The sequence below is a fragment of the Rhodamnia argentea genome, chromosome 5, assembly GCF_020921035.1.
Source record: "Rhodamnia argentea isolate NSW1041297 chromosome 5, ASM2092103v1, whole genome shotgun sequence".
Lineage (NCBI taxonomy): Eukaryota > Viridiplantae > Streptophyta > Magnoliopsida > Myrtales > Myrtaceae > Rhodamnia > Rhodamnia argentea.
Window position 1 is genome coordinate 2172191 of NC_063154.1, and position 24537 is coordinate 2196727.

At 40.5% G+C, this 24537-nt stretch overlaps 4 protein-coding genes across 8 annotated transcripts; 3 read left to right on the forward strand and 1 right to left on the reverse strand.

Annotated features, from left to right (window-relative positions):
- Positions 1-6565: 6565 nt before the first annotated feature.
- LOC115743629 (ferritin-3, chloroplastic-like) lies at positions 6566-9565 on the forward strand. The gene is made up of 8 exons (XM_030678481.2): positions 6566-7056; positions 7304-7387; positions 7476-7536; positions 7620-7707; positions 8614-8675; positions 8904-8969; positions 9095-9158; positions 9298-9565. The coding sequence occupies exons 1-8, from the start codon at positions 6572-6574 to the stop codon at positions 9345-9347; spliced, it is 960 nt and encodes a 319-aa protein (XP_030534341.2). The 5' UTR covers positions 6566-6571; the 3' UTR covers positions 9348-9565.
- A 1336-nt stretch (positions 9566-10901) lies between these two features.
- Positions 10902-15850, forward strand: LOC115743769 (multiple inositol polyphosphate phosphatase 1). Of its 4 annotated transcripts, none has more exons than XM_048278678.1 (12): positions 10902-11056; positions 11417-11504; positions 12046-12336; positions 12528-12686; positions 12899-13039; positions 13168-13224; positions 13602-13744; positions 14574-14683; positions 14875-15065; positions 15308-15349; positions 15430-15571; positions 15657-15850. In XM_048278678.1, exons 1-12 carry the CDS (start codon positions 10944-10946, stop codon positions 15659-15661), a joined length of 1482 nt encoding a protein of 493 aa, XP_048134635.1. In that variant the 5' UTR covers positions 10902-10943; the 3' UTR covers positions 15662-15850. The 4 variants fall into 4 exon arrangements, with proteins under 4 accessions (XP_048134635.1, XP_048134637.1, XP_048134633.1 ...); XM_048278680.1 differs by having other exon boundaries at positions 15669-15850; XM_048278676.1 differs by having other exon boundaries at positions 15430-15849.
- A 222-nt stretch (positions 15851-16072) lies between these two features.
- LOC115743768 (protein MID1-COMPLEMENTING ACTIVITY 1-like) lies at positions 16073-19623 on the reverse strand. 2 transcript variants are annotated; one of them, XM_048278681.1, is made up of 7 exons: positions 19101-19623; positions 17354-17706; positions 17140-17252; positions 16685-16756; positions 16501-16607; positions 16297-16390; positions 16073-16221 (listed from the first exon to the last, which is right to left on the reverse strand). In XM_048278681.1, exons 1-7 carry the CDS (start codon positions 19617-19619, stop codon positions 16169-16171), a joined length of 1311 nt encoding a protein of 436 aa, XP_048134638.1. In that variant the 5' UTR covers positions 19620-19623; the 3' UTR covers positions 16073-16168. The 2 variants fall into 2 exon arrangements, with proteins under 2 accessions (XP_048134638.1, XP_048134639.1); XM_048278682.1 differs by lacking the exon at positions 16073-16221 and having other exon boundaries at positions 16380-16390; positions 16501-16531.
- Positions 19624-20406: 783 nt separating this feature from the next.
- Positions 20407-23571, forward strand: LOC115743760 (eukaryotic translation initiation factor 2 subunit alpha homolog). The gene is made up of 7 exons (XM_030678697.2): positions 20407-20907; positions 21560-21616; positions 21714-21800; positions 21878-22024; positions 22154-22258; positions 23018-23116; positions 23303-23571. Exons 1-7 carry the CDS (start codon positions 20524-20526, stop codon positions 23456-23458), a joined length of 1035 nt encoding a protein of 344 aa, XP_030534557.1. The 5' UTR covers positions 20407-20523; the 3' UTR covers positions 23459-23571.
- The last annotated feature ends 966 nt before the right edge of the window (positions 23572-24537 follow it).

Here is a 24537-nt window from a genome sequence, read left to right on the forward strand (position 1 = left end):
TTAATTACATTCTTAGTTTTTACGATATAGTCCGCAATATTCTGTGGCACAAGCTTTTGTCTTGTGTGTATATATGTGTTGTGACATTTAGATAACTTCAGCCCCTGTAGATTAAAGTATCTTTTCCATCTGCCAGTGTAAAAAATAGAAACCCTAGTTTTTATTTTCTTTTTCTGCTCGGCAATAGAAACCCTAGTGTTTTTTTTTTAATAGAAGCCCTAGTTATCTCCAGTTTATGTGGTTTTTATGAAATTATACCAGGTCACTATCAAAACATCATGCCATTCTCGCAAATTGATCGAGTTGGAAAAGTGGGTTTACTTGACTTTGCGGTCGAGGACGATGCACTTTATTGATCATGTAAATACCCCATCCCACGCAATTTACCATCTTCTTTTGACTCAAATGGGCATTCATGATTCACACCATGTAATTTAACCAATATCATATGATTGCATCACATCATGTTCCATCATCGACATCATCATTTTCCTCTATATCACACTAGTGCAATCATAATTGTATCCGATAAAATTCAGGAAAAAAAGAGAATTTTAGGGGGAGCCAATGGAATTGCTACCTAACTCGGTTGATTTCTCTGTAACTCTTGGATATTCAAACACCTAAGCTACAAGGAAACCTACCAAAGGCAATTAATGAGATCCTGACATCAGACTAAGCTTTAGGAATTTTTTTAAAGGAAACCCATTTCGAGAGAGATTATTTAATGCGTAAATATAGATTTCTCTTGCAGTATTTGAAGAAACCCTAACTGCTATCGCTTTTAATACTCTCTGCATTAATTGCCCATCACATGATTCCAAGCTTTCTTTCTAGTCTTCCGAAATAAAACAAGCTCTCTTGCTCTTCTCACTGTCTGTCTGGAATCATACGAATCGAATTTTTTGTCATTTTTTCTTGCTTCTTGCAGCAACTTCAAGCACCAACACATTTAATGCGGATTCTCCTCTATCATGTTGTGACCCTTTTGGAATTATTCTCTCAGTAGAGTTACAACGTCTTGTTGCAGCATTTTTGAAGTAGCTTAACTCCAGATCTTCACAGAACCCGATCTCTAGCAAGATGCGTACTAATTCTTCGGAGCTATAGGGAGTGTTGCGTCGCTTCCTTCAGTTTAACCCTTATTTTCCCCTATCATTTCGTGAAAAATACCCTTTTTTGGAGCCGTTTTCTAGTGTCGATTTGATATTATAAGGCTTATTTCAATGGTGTTTCTGTCTTAAAATTTTGAGCGGAATTTTCTGATGGCGGAGAATGCAATTTCCGATGCAGAGCACTTGTTTGTGATCGGATTAGAAGTTACTTATCGTGTAGAGTTTTATGAAAACCGGGTTGTTGCCGACACGAGACGAGGGAACCTAAATAATTAAGCAAATCTCGAATAAGAAAATGAATTATTTTAGAACTAAGGTTAATTGGAATCACGTCCCTGGCTAGCGAGGTTGTCTCGCTGACAAATAATAGGGAGCAGAGCCGTCATTAATGGCCTTTGTCATATATTGTTTCCAAACCCTAAGCTCTCGGAAGATGGAGGACGACCATGATAACGTTGAGAACCTTTGTTTGGTTTCTGTGGTGAGAAAACAAAAAAGAAATTTGAATATGGCTTTTGCTAATCAGTATTTAATAATAGAGTTTGTCATTTCTAAAATACTAATTTTCTTGTGTTATGCGTTTATCAATGAACCGAATATGACTAATTACGATTAAATCCGTCAAATGAGTGGATTAGGTTGGGACGATTCGAAAATGATCCAACTTAGTTCGAACCATTTTCATTTAATTTAAATCTAGTATCCCATATCCGACTTAATTCATAACCAAACACACCCCGACCCATCCCCTATTACGATGAGAGCACGGAGTAAGTGAGCACTAGATCGAATGAGGCGAGAGAAAGTTAAAGAAGTATGGTAAGTGTAAGTAAGTTATGAACTCTTTTAACAATCATATTATTTTGAGCTTTTCAAACACATTCATGACTCATCCAACAGAAAAAAAAAAAAAAAAAACGCATGCACGACCCATTTATTAAATAAAACTAACCTAGACAATAACCCACCTCATTAAATATGTCCTATTTTCAATGCTCACTAATAAGACCCCTTCGATGTTTAATAACATTAGATTATGAAGATAAAACAGACATCTTCCACCCCCTTCCAAGGAGAAAAATAAACGGGAGGTCCGATGCGGGCATTAAATGATCATCAGCTTCGTGTTCTATGAAAGATTCATTTTCGAGATGCATGGTCTCTTCTCTATCATGGTGCCGGTCGTAATTAAGGCTGCTTTACATCGGTAATCTCGCTGCTAATTAAAAATTATTATTGGAGTTGTCGTTTCAAAATGAGGACAAAAAAAAAAAAAAATGTGCCCTTCCGGTCGAACATTTAATTGTTTTGGAAGGTAGATGAAACCGGGCGACCCGAAATCAATGAGGCGCATTGTTGTCACAAGCGATGCATTATTGTCATTTTGACCGAAGGTTGAAGAAGCATGTAGATCAAGGTCTGCCATTTTTGCAAATTCGATAGTAACTTTACCATCTCAAAAGTCTAAAGAGTTGTTTGCTTTAGTAGATATTAAAGCCCTAGCACGGGCAAGCTCGTGGCAGGAAGTGGACCGTCCGATGGAGAGCCCGTTTAGGTGATTTTGTGGGCTTTGATGCCTCGGCCTACAAAACATTTTGAGTCTTCTCAAAAGCCCAAGTGTAAATTAGGGTCCGGGTCCGAATGTAAATCTAGCACGTGCTAGATTATTTAAAGGCCCGTGCTGTTGCGCCGGACCTCCCTCTTTGCGATCTATCATTGGTCAAAACTATAATCGAGTACATAAAAACATTACGAAGATGTTGAATTTGATCTTTCTTTCTCGAGCGCGATATAAGATCGGTGTATCATTGTATTTAAGTCGAGAGTATGCTTTTTTGTTTTTTGGTCGAACCATAGTATGCTTTTGAACTTGTGATATTACAATTTTTCGACAAGTTAGTGAGGACAAGACATATAAGGCACTCATGGCATGTGTGGTTATTATGGACACGTAGACACGATTTGACTAAATCCTCTATCACATTAACGGGGCATTGCATCAGTTCGGAACTTACTTATTTCGGTGTGTTCAAAAAGGACAAAGGAAACTTATATTCCTTTAGCTTTTGGCCTGGATGATATTTTATTATAAGGTCAAAGTTTTCACTGGAAATTGTGTTGAAAATTTGTCAAAAAAGTCCTAAAATTATTACAGTTTTGCCAATTCAATCATAAACCTTTTAATTTTGTCGATTTAGTCCTAACATTTTGTATTTGTGTCAATTCAATCATATATATATTTTTGTCAATTCAGTCTTAAACCTTTCGTATTTAAGTCAATTCAGTCCATCCGATCAAATTTGACCAGCTGATTCTGCTGAGGTAGATGTCATTTGGCACTAACGATGCAATTTTTAATAATTTGTTTTTTATTTTATTTTTTTCTTATTTTCTGTTCTTCTTCTTCCTCATGCCTCTTCCCCCGAGCTTCCTCTTGCGCTAGCTTGGATCACTCTTGACCTCCATCCTTGATCGTAGTCGGCAACAAATGAACAAAAAAGGTTGCGGGAATTAAAGTCTAAGCTCGGCCTCGTCTAGTATGGCCTAGTCGCTGCCCGTCCAGGCCATGTTGGGCGTGGTCGAGCATAGTAACCTTTTTTGTTCATTTGTTGCCGATGATGGCCAAGGATGGAGGTTGGCAGAGATTCAAGCATGCGTAGGAGGAAGCTCGGGAAAGAAGCGTGAGGAAGAAGAAGAAGAAGAACAATGAATGAGAAGAATAAATAAAAAAAAATAAAATAAAATATTAAAATATTATTAAAAATTGCATCGTCAACACCCGCTTATCAAAGTTGGCCCGATAAACTGAATTAGCACAAATACAAAAGGTTTATAATTGAATTGGCGCAAAAAAAAGGTTTAGTATTAAATTGGTACAAATTCAAAAGGTTTAGGACCGAATTGGCAAAATTAAAAGATTTAGGATTGAATTGACAAAAGTGCAATAGGTTTATGACTTTTTTTTATAATTTTCCCAAAGTCGCATGGATGGTGATGACTGCAAGCTTTCTTGGAGCATGGGGTGTTTCTGTATACGACGAGTAATTTTTTTTTTTTCTTTTGGGTCAAAGGATCCGAGGAGTATGAAAGCATAGCTCTAGTTGTGTTTCTTTCACTACATTGATCAATGGGTAATGTGAGGTGCGCGAGTTGAGGGCTGCACTGAAGCTGCTTGATGAAATGATTGAAGACGGTATACGCTTAGTTCTTTGAAAGTAGCATATGGGTTGGTGGTTTTTATCTATAGATAGATGGGGAGAAGGCGAGGAAATTGATTCTCAAGCTCTGAGAGTGAGAGGTAATGAAACGCCAAGAGGACTTGCTCGTGAGAAACAATTCTTTGGCGAATCTCATTGATTCTCTGTGCAGAGAAAGGTTGTTATTATTATCATTATGAAGTGCTCTAGATTGTGGAGTGTATGCCTCAAGTCCGCCGCATGTGCCCTCAGCCTCCCCATCACCCTTCCCAACTCCTCCTCTTCATCAGGGCGAACAACTCCATGTTTCGCGGGGCTCATCATATGCAGCCCCCTCATTTCCCGCGAACACGAATCCTCTTGTTTCCATAAGACTTGTGCTGCAGAGCATTCACTCCCTGTTAGGGTGTGATTCATACTTCTCATCGACGGAAAAATACTGGGTATCATGAATAGCCATTGCTTTATATAATTCAGGAAGATGTTATTGTGGGTCCCGGGAGCTAGCTCAGCTGCAGTGGACGTGAGACCCACAGAGAAAAGAAATAGAAAGTCGATTAAAAAAAAAGGACCCGATCAGACAAATTAGAACACTTTCTTAGAACATTGACCAGAGAAGGACCCACAAAGGGCAATATAGTTTCATTTTGCTGAGGATCGTTAAAAAAGCGCGGGCCCAATCACAGCTCCTGCTTCCAAACAAGGTTTTCTTAATTTTCTCTCCCACTATTTTTCTCTTCTTCGTTTGCCCAGCTTTTCCAAGCTGATATCAGTTAAAATTAAGTGTAAGATGCTCGTTTACATCCAACATCCGGAAACATGAATCTTCTTAGATTTGAGATAATGATAATTTTTTTAAAATCAAGATACATTACTTTACATATTTGGTTAATTTAACACGAAATTATATAGAGGACCGTTCATACGTAACATGGGTACTCTCAACCGATTCCATAACTCAAGAGCAGTCAGTTTTTGATACTCATACTTTTATTTCACATGCCAAATTATAACGTCCTCAATTGAACTTTTTTTACTTTTTGAAAAATCTCACTACTCTTTAGTACTTAAACTGTTTTGCCTAAACTTTGGGACGTAAAATTCGGGGGTATTTTTTGGGATGAAGAGAAAAAAAAATATTTTCTCTCAACTTAGGAGATGATGGCGGGAAAAGTAGATTCCACGCTATCTTCGGATGGCTACCGTTGGTTAGGGTCATATAGTAACATCTTACGCTTGGGATGAATTATTGGAGTTTCAGACGATGCAAATTTCTTTAAAAAGAAATCGACATATAAGTATTTGAAAATTAGAAGTAAATAAACATTATTTTTAACTTTTAAAGGAGAAGTGCCAAGAAAAAATAAGGGAAAAATCCAAAAAATGGCTTGAAGTCCTTTTATTTTTTCAAATAAGGGTCCAAAGTAAACTCTGTTTCAAATAAGGGCCTAAAGTGATATAGTACATTTCAGTTAAGGGCCCGAAGTGGTCATAATATTTCAAAAAAGGGTCTGACTTGAAGGGTGTTTTCGTCATTTTACATTTTAATTAATTAATTATTTTTTTTCCTTTTCCCTGATTAAAAAAAAAAAAAGCCCATACACAGTCAAGAGAAGCCCCTCCCACTTGTATACATCCACTTTTTTCTTTTTTCTTTTTTAAATTTTTTGAGAAAACAAATAAAAAATTAAAAAATTAAAAAATTAAAAAATTAAAAAAAATTAAGTAAGTAAAAAGACTAAAATGCTCTTGAAATCATGTCCTTTTTTGAGATTTTATGGTCGTTTCAAGCTTTTATTTGAAACAATATTCACTTCAAACCCTTATTTGAAAAAATGGTAGCACTTCAAGCCCTTATTTGAAATATAATTCACTTGAGGTCCTTATTTGAGAAATCATGAGGATTTCGGGCGGTTTTTTGGATTATTTCCAAAAGATAATGTTCTTCTCCGCAAATGTTCCCATACGAGCGGGACCACAAGGTATGGAGTTCTGGATCGTCCGATGTCACTGGTCACCGGCCCAGATGAATATATCTTTATAGAATCGGCCGCCAGATAAGCATCTTGGGTGTTACCCCTCCATGAGCATCCCCAGCACGCGATCTCACCGCTCATCAATCCCCCACTATCCAGGTGCAACCCATCTAACGGTCCTACCATTCCACGTCACACCCTGCCGTCCGTTCCACCACCCGGGTACTTTATCATTCCCGGGGCTTCGCCTCCTCTACGTCGAGCAAATATTGCATGCACTCAGATGCATGTGAGTTCATTTTTTTCTCTGCGTCACTCTCTCTCTCTCCCTCTCTTCGATTCTTCTCTGTTTCTGGTTCCCCAAATTCACCACCTCTCTCTCTCTGCATCAATTTCAATCGTTTTCTTTCGAGACAATCTTCAGTCTGCTTTCGTTCTTGATCCGATGTCGCTCAAGGCTTCTCAGGTTTTGTCTCTCTTGAACGGGGACAGCCACGCTCTGTTTCCCCTCCTTTCTCCCGTTTCCTCGCCGTTCTCGCCCTGTTCGACGATGCCCTCGACAGTTCACTTCTCGCGGGGAAGGAATGAGCAGTTTCGGGTGGTCTGTGCGTCGAAAGGAGCAAACAATCGGCAATTGAGCGGCGTGGTGTTCGAGCCGTTTGAAGAGGTCAAGAAAGAGCTCGCTCTCGTACCCACTTCTCCGCATCTCTCGCTAGCTCGCCAAAAGTACTCTGACCAGTGCGAGTCCGCCGTTAACGTGCAAATCAAGTAAATGTTTGATTTCATATTTTTGCCTTTTCTTCCAAACAATGGGTTCGTTTGGCTATATGTTTCTTTGAATGCTTGGGTTGGTTTCACTGTTGTTCTTGTTCTTTAGATGGGTCGGATTGTTATCTTGTATGTACTTCTTAATAGGCAGTTTTCTCACTTTTGCTTATCGATGTGTGTGATTCGCTTCGCTTCTCTGCAATGCTTGTTCGAGTTCTCGCTAATTTCTTCGCCTGATCAATGACAGCGTGGAATACAATGTCTCGTATGTGTATCACGCCATGTATGCCTACTTCGACAGAGATAACGTGGCGCTCAAGGGTCTTGCAAAGTATACTCTGTCGAATCTTGAATCTCTTTGTCGCTGACCAGGTTTTCCGCGCTTTTTCCCATCTTCAGGCTGTTTGTTTTTTCGACAGATTCTTCAAGGATTCAAGCGAAGAAGAGAGGGAACACGCAGAGATATTAATGGAGTATCAGGTATGCACTGTTTAGTTCATCTGCTATCTTGGACATTCGTCTGCTGTGATGGAAGGATGACTCTCAACGAATTATGCCTGCAGAACAAAAGGGGCGGAAAGGTGCAGCTGCGGTCTATAGTGATGCCGTTTTCGGAGTTCAATCACGAGGACAAGGGAGAGGCACTATATGGTGACGTTCTAAATTCTATATGACATGATTCGTCATCTGTGGCTCTTTAATGTTTGTTTATCTGCGTTTCTGCGCGGACTGGATGATCTAGAAATTTCAAAAGCATAATCTGCGCATGTGTATGGTGATATAACTTTGGGTCTCCAAATGAATGTTGGTGCATTCTGTGGAAGCTAACTATACTACATGTGCTATGCGAATGTTGGATTACTTTCGTAAAGGTTACTTATGCTAAACAATTTTTTGAGATATATAGCTTTGGCTGGGTAATGAAAATTCATGTAATCTTGTAAATAAGTAAACATAATGGATGTATTGGGATGGTGACTCTAAAGCCTCAAGCAGATCCCTACTCTATTTGGCTCTTCAGATACGCCTTAAATTTACAATGTAGTGTTGGAATTGAATATTTCTATCGTGTTTGGGGACGTTGAAGCTGTTCCTGCTTATGATGCACCAGGACAATATGGCCTGTCCGATATTTTTTTACCAGTAATTGGAGAAGGCATACCTATATAGATGCTAGACTTCGACAGGATTGCAGATGCACTGTTCAAGACTCAAATTACTAAGCTTCACCATAGGAGTGCGCCTGTAAAATTTCTTCTTACAATTGCTTTTCTTGCTCTTGCTTAGAATCAATTGTCTTAATGCTGGGCTTCTGTTCACGTTATGTTTGATTTTTGGGGATGGGTTGGCAGAGTCTTACGTTGGATCCATTTATTTTTGGGTACGAATCAGTACATTTCTTTCAAGTTTACATGAGGAACTTCATGAAAACTTGAAGTTTTTCCAGCACGGCACATTCTTTTTATCCCGAGCAGACGCACCCCCCATTCTGCTTATACCCCTTTCTGTTACCAATGGCCCTTGCGGGAATTTAGTTGCTTGAATTTCTTGATCCAGCTATGGAGCTTGCATTATCTTTGGAGAAGCTGACAAATGAAAAGCTTCTGAACTTGCAAAAAGTGAGCATCTCTATGCTCTTATTTCCTTTTCTCTGCTAGTGATATTGCTTTCCTTTATTAGACTAGGCTATATCAATTTAGACGGGGATGAATTGGGATTCATGTCCTCTAAGGGAAGGAATTTCCATGTGCAACAGATAATGCAAACCCGAAATTCATATCATTCACGTTCTCTTCGTTCTTCGGGGATTTTGAATTTAAATCATGCTGCGAAACCTTCAATCTCAGGTAGCTGAGCAGAACCATGATGTGCAGTTGATGGATTTCGTCGATAGCAGATTCTTGGCCGAGCAGGTGAAGACTGAATAGATTTCCATGACTATGCTTGCTGTTTCACGTGCATGTAGAAGATGATATTGGATCCTGGAGAGTAGTATTTATTTGATTTAACCCCTTTTCTTTTCTCTTTTTGGTAACAGGTAGCAAGCATTAAGAAGATTTCTGAATATGTAGCCCAGCTGAGAAGAGTGGGCAAAGGGCACGGTAAGAATCCGACAGCAAACTCTCTAACGGGTTCCTAATCCTAGCAATCTTTACACCTTACACGGGTATTATCTTCCTAGTCACGTTTTCTTTCTTCTTTCTTCTGTCATTCTCAGATTCTTTCTTGCCTCTGTTGTAGGAGTCTGGCACTTCGATCAAATGCTACTCCACGAAGAAGCCGTGGCATGATGAGAGGTCGGGCATCTTGCTTCTCAAAGAGCTGTCGAGATCACCGTGCCCCGCGAGGTGTCGTGTCAATACTAGCGGTTGCTTGCCCCGAGTGGTGTGGTTTTGACTGTTGCAAATAAGTCTGTTTTTGTAAATATTGGTAGAAACGAACGCAAAACTGAATTCCGCTTTCTGTAACTCTTGGGTTTTTGTTGGGATTCAAAGTAGCGGCGAGCAATAGATTCACGCATTAGACTCTCTTGGCAGTGCTTGCATGATAACGTGAACCTGAGCGCAGGGGAGTCAGTGATCTATATTAGGATCAAAATGCGCGTTGAGCTTCTGCCGAGACTTGCTTCTTTCCGCCGGTTGTTTCTCAAGACCTTTTTTTTTTTTGTTTAGCAGGAAATAAGTGATTTAAAAAATATTTTCTAAAAAATAATCTCATATACTATTTGATATAATCACTGGTTAATAAAAAATATTTTGATTATTGATAATGAATTATGTCTAAATCTCTCTCTATAAATAATAAAAATATTTATTTATTTATTTTTGTAAATGATATAAGTAATTATTTTTTGTGAGTAGAGGAAATCAAAGGACATCTATTTCTCCTTTTTCTCTGTAATTGGGTTGTGTTCTAGCACAAATATGAATTTTGGTACACTACCATCTCTTTGAAAGACAAATGCTAAATTAAATTAATTATACGAGAAACAACAAACTGCACTCCATGTCAGATGGATTGATAGAGAGGAATTTCTTAATTACATCGTGCATTTTGATGCTAGCTGTTGAATCGTTATTTTCATGTGAGATTTATCGCATCAATGGTCATGGTTCGCTCGCTTCTTGTAATTGCCAATGTGAATCTAAATAAGTGTTTTTCTATATATGCATGGAGGAAGTCTCTCCTTACCTCGCGTTTCTTTGATTTCATTTTACTGGAAAATCAAAATGTTAATGAAATTAAAATTAAAACCAGTTTATTCACATAATATAACAATGCAGAAACATCCGATGTCTCGGCCAAAAAACAAGCATATCCATCGCTCTATCGATTCACTATTTGGAAACTTTGAGGTTCACTCAGTCAAAAGAAGGCAGCCTTGCGAGGAATCCCTTTCCTCTTCAACAACCGATCTCTCGGCCTGAGCGACCACGAGACGAAGAGGCGTCGGCCAAGTGAGGCAGAGCTGACAACGAGAGAGACAGAGCGAGAGACGAGACGACGAGAGCAGAAGCGAGGAGATGAAATCAGGCTAGCAATTTGGGGCTTTCATGTTTTGGTTTTACTTACCATTTCGCCCCTAAAAAATTGAAATTTCTCAAATCGCACCCGTGTACGCGTGTCCTCGCGTGTCCAGTGTCGTGCTACACTGCTCCCGGCAGAGGAACGCAAATTGGCTCTGCACCGGACCAACCCGATCTGCCGTACCGAGTCGACCTGTACCGGTTCCAATCAATCGCGTCGGGCTTGCATAGAACCCGACCCGACCCAACTTGTTCACACTCAGAGAGAAAGAGAGAGAGAGAGAGAGAGAGAGAGAGAAACTTCTTTTGATCTGAAACTTGAAAGAGAGAGAGAGAGAGAGAGGGAGAGAGGGGGGGAGAATGACGAGGGATATGGCGGTTGCTCTTCTGTTGATGCTTTCTATGATCTTCGGCACTGGTTCTGAGGCTGAAGAAGCTTTTGATGTGCGGAAACACTTCTCCACTGTTACCAGGTAACTCCTTGTCCTTGATCTGAACCTCTGCTGTTTGATGGTATTCCGCAATGAATACGAATTCCATGCTCTCCTCTTTCTTTTGGTCGGCAACAAATGCAGAACAATCGATTTGATTCCGCCTCGCATTTCCGCTTCAGTGGAACTGTTTAAGTCTGATTTCCATCAATGGAACTATGAGAAAGTCACTAGGGTGACTTCGGCTTTTCGTGCATCTTAGCTGAATCTCTCCCAAACCCCCATTCGTTTCAGTAGAAACGTGCTAATTTCGCTACGGAAAAAGCATGCATTTTTCTTTTTGTGTCCGAAATCAGATTACGGTCTTTTGGTTTGCCTATCTTGTTTTATTTTCTGATGCAGGTATGGTGTCGTGAAAGATGTTCCAAACAATGCTTATGTGCCGTCAAGTGTACCCGATGGATGTACTCCTATTCACTTAAATCTTGTGGTAATCTCTGTTTTATATGTTCTTAATTGTGTTTGTCTATATGGTTGCCTTAGTGATTGGCAGTGAATTGCTAGACTGGCCATCTTAGCGTTCTTCGTCGAACTCTTAGTACTGACTGGTCTAGTTGATCCATCAAGGAGTATAATGTAGAGGCTTCTCCGTAAATTTAGTGGAGTTTGCTGGTTTATTCCTATCTTAACTGGGTCCTGCCTTATTGCCTGCGGTAGATTAATTAGGTGCACTGCCTGCTTGCTGGGATTTGTATCTTATGGTATCAGCTATCTTTTATATCCCCAACTTGACGTGTAAAAACTGTGAAGTCAATAAGGTTGCAAAAGTCAACCTTTGAATAGCACGGCGATGGTCCACCAGCCGCAAGGTTCAGGAATGGGAAGTTTTAGGAACATGTTAAGATTTCTTTGTGATTCTCTAGCTTGCATGCATTATCAGCCGTAGTTGTGTTGGTACTTTCAACTGCTGCGGGTTGTAGTTATAATATCCTCATCATTTGTGCTTCTAACACCTGTTCTTGTATACATAGGCTAGGCATGGAACTCGCTCTCCAACCAAGAAACGAATGAGAGAGTTGGAAAATTTGGCTTCTCACATACAGGAACTCGTAAAAGATGCTGAAGAAAAGAATTTAGCGCAGAATGTTCCTACTTGGTTGCGGGGATGGACATCTCCTTGGAAAGGAAAAGTGAAAGGTGGAGATTTGATTAGCAAAGGAGAGGATGAGTTGTATGATCTTGGAATCAGGAGTCGTGAAAGATTTCCTGAATTGTTCAGTCAAGACTACCGCTCTGATATATATACACTAAAAGCAACACAGGTAAGCAAATAAAGTTGAATAATTTAATTCGGTCTGGAGTTCTCTCTTAAGCTTCAGTATTTGTTGACAATTTTTTCCAATTCATCGTGAATTCTGAATAGCATTCAGCAAGATCATATTGTCTGGGAATGAATCTCTATTTCTGTCCACTGTGAAGTTGTCTTAATTATTCTCCTTTTCAATGAGGCAAGGTCCCTAGGGCAGCAGCAAGTGCTGTGGCTTTTGGAATGGGGCTATTTAGTGGAAAGGGAACTCTTGGCCCGGGGAAGCATCGAGCTTTTGCTGTCACCAGCGAAAGTCGTGCAAGTGATATATTGCTCAGGTTTCATGATTGTTGTGAAAATTACAAGGTATTTTCCATGCGCATCTATAGTACCTTTTGAAATAAAGAGCTCGAATATATCTGTTTGCACAAAGCCTAATATTCAAGGCTCTTATATCAGCATTTCACAAAAAAAAAAAAAATTGTAACAGAATTTCAAAAGCCCTGTTTGCTGCATAACTCTTTGACTCATGGGACACAAACATTAACAAAATAAAGGCATTCTGATTTGTGGTGTAGGATTTTAGAAAAAAGCAGGAGCCTGCTGTTGATAAGCTTAAGGAACCCGTTTTAGATGAAATTACTGGGGCTATAGCAAGTCGCTATAAGTTGAATTTTACAAGGCAGGATACATCTTCTCTCTGGTTTCTCTGCAAACAGGTGACAATAGCTGATTCTCCTTTTGATTGTTTTTCCCTTGACAGAAGTGCTTATCTTGTGCCAAATTCAAGGCTAGTTCCATCTGGAACTGACGGTAGGGCTATTTTTCTTTATTTCTCTCCTTACAGGAGGCATCATTGTTGGACATAACCAATCAAGCCTGTGCTCTTTTCAACCCCGATGAGGTAAATCACTTTCTACTGTTTTTTCCCCTGGGACCTATTATTTACCAATCTCTGTGCCATTTTGGTGAGTGATGATGGTATCTTGTGGGTGCCTACTTTGAGTTCTGGTAACAACTTTAGTTTGAACTGTTGGCTTTTGCTAATATTGAACATCTATTTCGGTAACATGCTTAATATTAGGTACCTAATGTCAAATAATTAATCATTGACATAGTGGATTTTGTGAATGTCTAAGGTTTACGAAACCATGACTTTAGCGGTGTCAATCGCAAATTGAATGCTTTATTTTTCAAACTTTAAGTGTTTTTTGAAGTTTGAGGAGCTTTTCTTCTCTGACGATTTTTTGCTTTACTTCGCTTGGTATTTCATTTGGTAAGGTTGCTTTGCTGGAGTGGACCGATGACTTGGAGCTGTTTATCCTGAAAGGATATGGTAAAGCACTGAACTACAGGATGGGCGTACCATTGCTGAAGGATGTTGTTGAATCCATGGAGGAAGCTATTCAGGCAAATGAAGGTGACACAGATGTTTCAAGTCTTATCTTGTTTGACCTTTCTGTCTCATTTTACTATGGGAGTGTGTAGTAGTACATAAGCTTGGGGCTTCTTTATGAATGTCTTGGTAGAGCTGAATGAGGGATGATTTTTCGTAGTGGTAGAAATGAAAATTGGAATGATTCTTTGATTTTTCGTCTTTCTATAAATTGTTGACAGTGTGTGCCATTGGATAATCAACAAATAGAACCAGTTCCTGGGCATGCTATGTAGTGTGCAGTTTGTTCAAAAATCAAACTTCACAATTCAGTTTTCCTTTTATTTGTTTATTTTCAATTCATGAAATCTGAGTTTTCAATAATCAGGAGGATCCCGCTGGTCAGTTTCTCTCTACATTTAGGTAATTGAGTCTCTTATTGGATATTGACTTCTACATTCTAGAGAACCTTTGGAACTCCTGGATCTGGGCAAGGGGCCCTTGCAGTATTAAACTTTGTTTGAGACCAACTTCAGTGTCAAAAGAATGACGGATTTTTGTCCATGTATAGGATGTTGAAAGGAACTTATTTGAACAGATCAATCTCTTCATCGCATGTGTCACTTTCAGGGAAGTTAATGTTTTCTTAGATAATCTAGATTCCATTAATGTAGACCCTAAGTAGACTGTCACCTATCTCCAATAGCGGCATCAGCACTGAACTTTAGTTTCTTCATCATGGCTGGATAGGTTATTAACTGCATGCAATTACGATTTCTCTCTTGTCACTGTAATATCTTCATCGTGGATTTGCCTTGTTATCTCTTTCCAGCTTTACTTGTTCCTAGTCCTAATTCAACTACTTGCATTTTTCTCTCTCTAGAAAAGCATCCTCCGGGAAGTAATGAGAAAGCTAGACTTCGGTTTGCACATGCTGAAACTGTGGTTCCTTTTTCCTGTCTCCTAGGCCTTTTCCTTGAAGGATCTGGTAAACTTCTTCGTATTTCATTATTTGGTTGTAGTATGAGCTGACATCTCTAGTTTTTTGGCCAAAAGTTTTCAGTACTTAAATTTCTTTGAAAACATGTGATGAGGCTGAAGTTGTTTGCCACTGTTCCAACATCTCCTTCTGGTTTGTGGTCACACTGTTCTTAATGGCTTTGTATCTTGATAATTTAGAGTTTGAGCAAATCCAGAGAGAGCAACCCTTGCCATTTCCTCCAAAACCTCCTCATAACAGAAATTGGAGGGGGAGCATTGTGGCACCTTTTGGTGGGAATAATATGCTGGTACTTTATAGTTGTCCTGCTAATGTTTCAAGCAAGTACTACGTGCAAGTATTACACAATGAGCATCCCACTCCCATGCCGGTATGTTGTCGATCATACACATTGAACTCCTCGCTCAATTGTTTTTCTTTTATTATCTGTGTTCATGGTATAATTTTCTTGGACTCCTCATTTTAGGTTAAATGAGACAGTAATCCTGATTATGGTAGTCATTATTGCATTCACCATAACTGTTATATTTCTCTTTTCAGCATATTGGAGTTCATTGCGCCTTATTTTGTCTTCAAATGTGTAACATTGCCTCGTATCTTTGCCTTCTACAGGGTTGCGGTGGTGCTGATTCTTGTCCGTTTGAAGTTTTTAAGGTATTATTCGTGGTTTGAAGGTTCTCCCTGAGATAGAATATTTGCTGCTCATATTTCATGGAAGTATTATTCTTTCTCAGGAAAAGATAGCAGCACCGCATTTGAAGCATGATTATGATGCATTATGTAATGTGAAGGCCAATCGGGTGGAGCAGAGTTCTATGAATACTAAGTTGTCAGCGTTGTATCGGTGGCTTTTCCCTCCGGGAATCAACGAGATAGGTTCTCACGGAAATGAGTTGTAGTTTCGCTTTTTCCGACATGGCGATGGTAGTTCTTTCTTTTTGGCTGCTGACACTGCCTTCAGTTTAATTTCCAGGTTAGCAGGCAATCTTCCGTCGCATTTAACCATAGGCCCCAGCTTCTTTGAACAAGCTGAAGACTACACGAGTCATGACTTGCTCATTTGTAAATTGGATACCGGTGCTTTCTCTCCATGTATGAAGATTCACATAATTTTGACTGTTGTGGAACTCTCTCTTTTCTCTTTTCCGATTCGGTCATTCATCCGACAGTATGACTGTATCTACTAAGGAGGTCTTAAAGAACTTGACATGTCCAGGTTTGGACAATCTCATGAGCTTAGAGGTTTATATAAATTTCTGTTCTTTCTTCTTGTCTTTGATCTGCCGTTCCTGGGAAACCAATATCTATCGAGTTTCTATTAACTACGCATGCAAAGAAACCACTCTGTGTAGCACAGATTCGTATTCATACAAACGCTCTCTTTCTCTCTCTCTCTATGCACTAACCTATGTAGCAGTGTAATACAAAACGAAGTACTGATAGTCTGCTACTATCAGTCGCCAGTTGGCCGGTTCAAGGATTCATGAATTGGTAAGGTGGAGGAATCATTTTTCTCCCCTGGCACCCTGCAAAGATGGAATTTGCAGTAAATAAGCAGCAGGACTGGCCGAGGAGTAGGCTACATCTGGAGACGCACGTACCCTCGAAGCCTCTCAGTTCAAGCTCGCGCCTTTCTTGAACCATTGCGCAGCAGCAACACATCAGGTGCGTTAGGAAGTCATCACATAAGCTTCCCTACACAGCAAGCAACCCCGAGTCTGATGAGATTTTCCCTTCTTCCAACGAATTTTGAATTTGTCCGAGGAAGACATGATTTTCAGAAACCAATTAGAAAGAAAAAGCACCTGAATGTTGAAAAGCTCCCTCAGCCTCCTCCTGACGCAGCAAGTGTAGCAGCAGCAACCACAGATGAGAGAGAATGCCAATACATTGTTCACGGCGAGTTCAGGAGCTGCCCATCGGATCGAAGACGTATTAGCTCATGCACTCTCTCTCTCTCATATTGTCTTTTTCGGAATAAGGACTTACAAATTTCTCCTTTGGACACTACGCTTGCGATCTTTGCAAACATTCCACAGGGATATAGGCAGGTCTTGAAGCCTGTCACAAAAAAGGTGCCCTCTACAAGGTAAGCTAATAACGTTTCTTTATGAGGATTAACCAAAGATAATGATGATGTTAATCACAAGCTAAACCACTGTCCAGTCGGGGAGTCAATGGTAAACGTGATAGGAACGGCTTAAATCCTAATGGAGTCATTGAGCTCTGATTAAACAAAATCGTCCAGGGTTGGAAAGCAAAAAGAAGACAGAATTCAGGGGCTAATCGACTTGCTTCTTATGACTTCGCGATGGAGTCGGTTCATATCCAAGTTACGTTCTTCGTTACACAAGACACGCGCTTGATTGGCTTGATCTAATAGAACAATTTATTTACTGGTCCGTTTTATGAGCGCTTCGAAGCGTTTGTAAGCAAAGACTCACTCAAACAGGGCTCCATGCAGCAGCCAAAAAGATCAGCCTGCCAGTCATCTTGGCCTTGATCTTGAAACTTTGAGCCTAAGCTCTCCGTGATGGACTTTACGTTGTTTATATACCTGGCCACACCAAAGGAGTTCCACCAGCTACTATACAAACCGGTTCTGCTAAACCGGATTGAAGCCAATCTAAGAGCATTCAGTTCAGACTTTTTACTTACCCAGACACGACGACTGCCGGTTCATTCACAAGCAGCTTCGTGACCTTCTTGCTCGGCAACGTGTTTGTCACGTTCTCGGTGACGCCGATGAGATGCTCGATCACCCGACACTGCTTCGGGTTGTTCCTCGATCGCAACCGCTGCAACTCGGCATGGAGCTTGTCTCGCTCCTCTTGGAGAGCTTCGTCGAATCGCAGGTCGGGGTACACTCGATACAGGAACTTCTCCAATGTGTCCGCATCTCTATTGGTCCGATCGGGGTTCAGAATCGCGCTCTGAGCCTCGATGTCTAACTCGTCCAGCGTGTAATCTCTGTGATCGTCTTCGATGGCTCTCAAGGCTTGCTTCAAATGCTGGAATGAGAAATCCCAAAGAAGGATCAGAGTGTTATAAGTGTCGGAAAATTAAAGTACTAAATCTATTGCTTTTGTGCCAATTTAAGCATAAACCTTTCAATTTGATAAATTAATCCTAAATATTTGACGATTTGTCAATTTAGTACTTCTAGCCAAAATTGGCTAGAAATCCCTAATATAGACACTAGCAATACTTTAGGTAGGATGACTTATGCTGACATGGACATTACAATATTTTATGATTTTATTTTATTTTTTTCCCTTATTTTTTTCTACGAAGTCTGGCAAGGGTAGCTGCCGACCCTTGCTAGGCTTAAAAGAAATAAAAGAAAAAAGAAAGAAAGAAAAATTATAAAATTATAAAAAATTCATAATTTATTTTAAAAAATTTATAAATATTATCAACCTTATCGCCAGCCGCAAAACGTAGGACGGCTTGCATCCACATCAGTAATTTCAATTCAAAACTAGTCGAAAGGGCTATATTGACAAATCATCAAAATGTTTAGGACTAAATTAGACAAATTAAAAAGTTTATGACTGAATTGACATAAATGCGTGTTTTTTATGTGGTAATTTCTCCTATAAGAAGATAAGAAATTTGCTTAATCTCTTTGAGCGCTTTTTGATGCGATTAAGTAACAAATTGCGTTATTACTTGGTCATATTGTTAATGACAATTATTTCCTGCGATTTATCTTTCAAGAAATGAAAAGGCAACAAGGCCATCTGTGGACGCAACTTTATTTTAATCATAAGGCGAGGAAGAATTGTTGGCGGCAAAAGTATTCTTTAACTAATAAACGTGCTAACTGCAATGATTTATTATCTTATTTAATTGCACTTCTTCAACTTTTCGTCTCAACAGTTCCGACAGCAATTTGACGGACGTGGCAAAACAAGAGAAGATATGCCCGTGGACTGATGACGTTTAAAATCCAACTTAAAACTCAACTTTTTTTTAATCAGAACTTAAAACTTAATTGATAAGCGAAGAAAGAGCGCATTGATTCTATGTACGCTTTGACAGATCAATAATCGTTCGTCTAATCAATTTCAGCCAACATTCTCTAAGGTCGGATCTCGGCTCGACTCGAATTTTATAGGGCTGGATATTTGTCTCGAGCTCGGCTTCCTGGGTAGTAACGTACTCTAGTCGACCATGTTTTCGGTAAACACGAGTTCAACTTAATCGACTTGATAATAAGGTCGAGCTGATGACTTTGGAACTTGTTGATTTTCAAAAGATTACCGAAGTTGAAAATTTATAATAGGTATTAATGTATTCATCTTGATAAGTTTAAGATGATTCAAGTTAGAGCGATCTTCTTAGCAGAGTTTCAGTAGCTCAGGAGCAGCTCGACTAAAGAGAGGGTTCTCCCATTAATTACCTCCATGCGAAACTCATGCACCAGCGAAATCAACGTGGGGTTCTTCACGCGCCGATCGATCTCCGCCTGCATGCGGCGGAACTCGTACACCGCGTTCCAGCCTGTGGCGACCATGTAGATGCAGCCCTTATCTCTGCAACTCTCCACCAGCTCAAGCGCTTCTCCCAAAACCTCCTCCAGCTCCCCCAGACCGTCTTGGATCTCCGGCACTCTCGCCAGGTCCGTACCGCTCACCTTCTCCAGCAAAGCCCGTACCAGCTCCACGTGCTCGGCGAGCTGCTCGCAGTTCCTCCGGTGGGCGAGGGCGTCTCTGGCCGATGCCGTGATTGCGCTCGCGAGGACCAAGGCGTCCGGTGAGCCCGCGGAGGTCAACGCCATGAACGTAACGTGGCCTCGGTGGGGACGAAAGGGGAAGGGCTCCAGAGAGACGGAGACTGAACTGAAGCGAAGGGTGAGCGGGGAGTTTAAGGTGGCTTTTTCGATTTTTTTCCAGGCGATGGTTCTTGAAATCGACAGCATCGGCTTCTTTACTTGGTCGTGGCTCTCTGCTTTGCTTTGCTTTGCTTTTGTTGTTGATACTGTAATTACAGTGGCCATTCCTTTTTCTTCTTCTTCTTCTTCTTTTTCTTTTTCTTTTTGGCTTTGCTTAGGAACTAAGGAGAGAAAGCGCTTGGGGTAGACGTCATGCCATCATGAATGATCGAGATGGAGAGGGAAGTGCGAGGGACATTGAATTCGGGTCGGCTCCGGTCGGCTCGCTTTTATTTTCTACAAGTGTAGCTCCAATTTTGGCTACAAATCAATAGAATGATACAAATTTGCCCTACGTTAGTCTTTCGATTTAATATTCCGATTTCAATTTTAATGGAAATTGGTAATCCGATGTTTCGTAAACATCCGATTAAGCCCACCCAATTCACCTCATTAAGTTTAATAGGCCAGAATAGAAAATTCGACCGTAATCACTTTTGCACGAAACACTCGAAACTTTCACAACTTGCAAATATTGAAACGTATATAATCTATACATGATCTATTAATATTTGGATGACTTTCTAAATTTCGACGGGAAAGCAAAAATTTGCTTTTTACTTATTCTTTCAAGTGCAAATAAACATTAAATGTGCACTGTCGACAAGACCCGAATCAAGTCGGCCCTTATTCTTTCTAATTTCGGCCCAAATAAGCCCGAATGGTGCCGAGCGGGCTTGGACCATGCGATACGGGCCTGTGGCTCTCTACTTAATCGGACGCGGGTAAACCGAATAGCTCGGTCGGGTCAGTCCGCTTACCCACTATCCATCATTTTTCAGCTTTCGTCTTGCACTTCCCTTCTCGCCCTTTTCGCGCAAACGGATGCTCTCTCTTCTGAACTCAAAAACCCTAAAAGAGCCTTCAGTCCCTCGCCGATTAAACCCCTCCAATGGCGTCCCACGCCCCGAACCTCGAGTGCCGCATGTACGAGGCGAAGTACCCGGAGGTGGACATGGCGGTGATGATCCAGGTGAAGAACATCGCCGACATGGGGGCTTACGTTTCGCTGCTCGAGTACAACAACATCGAGGGGATGATCCTCTTCTCCGAGCTCTCCCGCCGCCGGATCCGCTCCGTCAGCAGCCTGATCAAGGTCGGCCGGATCGAGCCCGTCATGGTGCTCAGGGTCGACAAGGAGAAGGGCTACATCGATTTGAGCAAGAGGAGGGTGTCCGAGGAGGATATCCAGGCGTGCGAGGAGAGGTACAACAAGAGCAAGCTCGTCCACTCCATCATGCGGCACGTGGCGGAGACTCTGGGTATTGATCTGGAGGTGCGTGATTGGTTAACCTATTGGATTGTATGTGTTGATATATGTGGAACGCGTGATTCAATTGGGGCGTGTTGGTATCGGATTGGAGTTCTATGCTTAGTCGATTATGTTTCGCCCAATTTCTGCGTTCGTTGTTATCGCTTGATGGTTGATTAGGAAATTTTTTTGTTCGGATGCTTACCTGCGAGTGACCTGAGTACGGCTGCTGGTTTTTAATTCTTTTTTCCTCGTAAATTGAGGTTAAGAATCTCTGGTCTTGGTGGCACAGATTGAGTTTCCGAAGTGAATTTGACAACCTGTGGTTGTTGTTTAGGTCATTCCAATGAAACATTTCTATGTGACCACTGTTTGGCAGAACGGCAGTGTTCCTGGTGGAGCAAATCCATGTCTTCAGGCTTGGTGGTTAGGCTCTGAGTTGTAAAAAGTTTTGAGGGTTGTGAGTTACTAATTGGAGAGAAGTTATTTGAATTCCTGCTGCTTTCAGTGGAGTTTGAGTCACTAACTGGAGAAAATTTATTTGAATTCCTGCTGCTTTCAGTGGAATTGCTCACCAGAAAAGGAATACATGCTGGAAACTTTTGTTTGGGATGTTCTCTTTATTTACTTGTTTGTTTCCGTGATTATTAACGGGAAACACAATGATCTTTCACAGGAACTGTACGTCAGTATTGGCTGGCCTCTGTATAGGAAATATGGACATGCATTTGAGGTGAGTAGTTCAGCCATTTATGAGTTTGCTCGTCTTGAGGTCTGCGGTACAGGAGCTTGACATGGGTCCCGAGTTTACTAACTATATCTTTTTGCAGGCGTTTAAGATAATTGTGACAGATCCTGATTCTGTTCTTGATTCACTAACCCGTGAGATCAAAGAAGTTGTTCCTAATGGACAAGAGGTAGACTATGCAATGACATGCTGATTGTGAGCGGTTCTTCGAGCTTATCACTCAATTCAGTTTTAATCGGTTTGTAGGTGACAAAAGTGGTCCCTGCTGTGTCGGAGGAAGTGAAAGAATCTTTGGTAAAGAATATTAGGAGGAGGATGACTCCACAACCATTGAAGATACGAGCTGATATTGAAATGAAATGTTTCCAGCTTGATGGTGTTCTGCATATTAAGGTCTCTACTTAGTGTTTGATTATGTTCACTCTATCTAGAATACATCTGTTCAAGAGAGTAGTGATTTCATCTATAAGGTATTCACTTGTTACTGTTCTAGTTTGGCTGTTTTAACAATTGGTTCTGTAGGATGCTATGAGGAAAGCTGAAGCTGCTGGAAATGATGATTGTCCTGTGAAAATCAAACTGGTTGCACCTCCACTTTATGTGCTCACTACTCAGACTCTGGACAAGGTCGGTGCTTCTCTTGACCTTCTCCTGTAAAGTCGTCATTTTCACTTTGGTTCTTTTGAGGGCTTCCAGAAGTGCTCTCTGTCCATACTTCTTTCTCCAGATTTTATTACTAGATTTAACCTCTTTGGAGGAACTATTGAGACTGCAAGCCTTTGGTAACTCTTGCAGTGGGAGTTGGGTTTTGGGTGTTTTTGTCTACAACTGTGAAATATGGATAATTCTGTGAGAAATTTCTTTTGTCCAAAATTTACTTCTTGTCATCAACATCTTTCCACCTTTCTGCGTATTATCACTTTTATAGCTAGCCCTTGTGTGGAAGTCTGTTAAGTCTAACCTAAGCTTTATGATGGTAGGTTTCTGTCCAAATTTTATCGGCCTTAAGGGATTTGGTTTTGCTAACTCGTGATTCATCTGATCATCTAAAGTTTCCTTTGATTTTTTTGTCTTGGCTTCTAATAGATCTTGTTCTCACGGCAAGTCCTTGTCCAAACAGTTGCCACATGAAATTCCTCCTCTGCCGATGTTTGATCTATTTTCGTAGGATATAAGTTTTTGGAATCAATGCTCTTAGATGCCAATGTAGTTGTTGGATCCTCATCACTGTCATGGATATACTGAGAAGCTGTCTTTAAAGAAACTGCTACTTAGACTATTTGAACATGTTGATATCCCTTGAGAGAGGAAGAATTGTGTGTTGTTAAGTTCTTGGTGGCATGTCAGCTCATGAAACCTCGGCCGGTTTTGTGCTGCTTTTGGCAGGAGCAAGGATTGGCAATTCTTAATAAAGCTATGACAGCCTGCAGTGAAGCTATTGAGAAGCAAAAGGGGAAACTTGTTGTGAAGGAGGCCCCTAGAGCGGTGAGCAGTTTCTTCTATTTACTAGTTACTTATTCTTCTGCGCATCTCATGCATCCCGAACTTGATGTGATCCTGCCAATTTTCTTCTCTTGCAAAACTTAAACGATACATTCATCTGTTTTGGCATTTCTGCAACACTTGAAAATCACTTCTTTGAGACTGTAATAAGCACACATATCTGAATAGGTGAGTGAACGTGATGACAAATTACTTGCTGAGCACATGGCTCAGTTGCGCCAGAAGAATGAGGAGGTTAGTGGAGATGAAGACAGTGAAGAAGAGGAAGATACAGGTATGGGAGAAGTTGATCTGGAAAATGCAGGTTCGGGAATAACAGAGTAAGAGATGCAGCATTTTGTAACAAATCTTGCCAAACCACTTTTTTCCCTCTGGGATGAGGTTTTTGCGGTTGTACAAAATGAGTTTCAAATTGTACTAATGAGCTTTTCACCTTATCTGTGTCTGTTGGCTTTGATAATCTGAATTGATGATCTAGGGAGTCTAGAAAAATCTGATGTGCCCTCTTTTAATGTGGGGAGTGGAGAAACTTGGGGAATGCCGGAATCGGATAATTGTCAAAAGCGAGTGACTGCTCATCGGATCTGTTATAGTCTGAATACTCACAAGTCCGACACCATTGATGTCCAATAGCCTTGCTAGATACTATGGTTTTAGATCTCTCCGTCATTGTATCGAAAAGCCGGGTGTTCCATGTACTGATTTTCTCATTCAAGTCTGTGAAGGGAAATTCTTTATTGTTTGGCGACTTTGAGCATTAGATGTTATGTCTACATATTGAAATGTGCTTAAGGCATACATGATTTAGGGAAGGATTACCTGGAAATGGAAGCAAGAGTCTTTCGAAAACTGGTTCCGTGTCCGCATCAAATCGAAACAAAATGAGTAGACTACGCATAGAATGTCTTCTGCGGAAGATTTGGAGTATTGCGTTCGTGGGCTAGCTTATTTTTAAAAGGTGTGTGCTCATTTTGGTGGTGGTAACTCCTGCGCCGTATAGCTGCATGTGAGTGTTTGCACTTGTTTTGCTTAATCAATGCGCCCGTGTTCCGCACGCTTAGGGTCTGATTATTCGATGGAAAATCCTTACAGGAAAATTAATTTACTTTCGATGTTCGGAAAAATTTTCCGACTAAAAACAAGCCTAAGTTGAGAAAAAATGCATTCCCCTTCTAAGAAAGAAGACTTTTTTAAAATCACTAAATAAATGGGTAACTATTTTTTCTTCTAAAATGATTTTCGTATAAGAATATATATATTTTTTTTATCATAACAAGTTTGTTTGGTTATTTAAGTAAATAGCGCAGTCATTGTTTTCAGAAGTTTGTGAGTGAATGCGCATGGTGCTTCTTCATCCTTTTCCTTAGCAATTTGATCACAGTTGGCCGAGAGAAAATTATTGA

What these genes read in the sequence shown, in the direction of transcription:
- LOC115743769 (XM_048278676.1), top strand. Translation starts at nt 10,944, where the DNA reads ATGACGAGGGATATGGCGGTTGCTCTTCTGTTGATGCTTTCTATGATC. An exon ending in CCTTTTCCTTGAAGGATCTG is followed by an intron (nt 14,684 to 14,874) that starts GTAAACTTCTTC and finishes TTGATAATTTAG; the next exon opens with AGTTTGAGCAAATCCAGAGA. An exon ending in AGCATCCCACTCCCATGCCG is followed by an intron (nt 15,066 to 15,307) that starts GTATGTTGTCGA and finishes TGCCTTCTACAG; the next exon opens with GGTTGCGGTGGTGCTGATTC.
- LOC115743629 (XM_030678481.2), top strand. Translation starts at nt 6,572, where the DNA reads ATGCATGTGAGTTCATTTTTTTCTCTGCGTCACTCTCTCTCTCTCCCT. An exon ending in GCCGTTAACGTGCAAATCAA is followed by an intron (nt 7,057 to 7,303) that starts GTAAATGTTTGA and finishes GATCAATGACAG; the next exon opens with CGTGGAATACAATGTCTCGT. An exon ending in GCGCTCAAGGGTCTTGCAAA is followed by an intron (nt 7,388 to 7,475) that starts GTATACTCTGTC and finishes TTTTTTCGACAG; the next exon opens with ATTCTTCAAGGATTCAAGCG.
- LOC115743768 (XM_048278681.1), bottom strand. Translation starts at nt 19,619, where the DNA reads ATGCTGTCGATTTCAAGAACCATCGCCTGGAAAAAAATCGAAAAAGCC. An exon ending in CCGGCAGTCGTCGTGTCTGG is followed by an intron (nt 17,253 to 17,353) that starts GTAAGTAAAAAG and finishes TGGTGTGGCCAG; the next exon opens with GTATATAAACAACGTAAAGT. An exon ending in CTGCATGGAGCCCTGTTTGA is followed by an intron (nt 16,757 to 17,139) that starts GTGAGTCTTTGC and finishes TTTTTGTGACAG; the next exon opens with GCTTCAAGACCTGCCTATAT.
- LOC115743760 (XM_030678697.2), top strand. Translation starts at nt 20,524, where the DNA reads ATGGCGTCCCACGCCCCGAACCTCGAGTGCCGCATGTACGAGGCGAAG. An exon ending in TTGTTCCTAATGGACAAGAG is followed by an intron (nt 21,801 to 21,877) that starts GTAGACTATGCA and finishes ATCGGTTTGTAG; the next exon opens with GTGACAAAAGTGGTCCCTGC. An exon ending in ATGGTGTTCTGCATATTAAG is followed by an intron (nt 22,025 to 22,153) that starts GTCTCTACTTAG and finishes TTGGTTCTGTAG; the next exon opens with GATGCTATGAGGAAAGCTGA.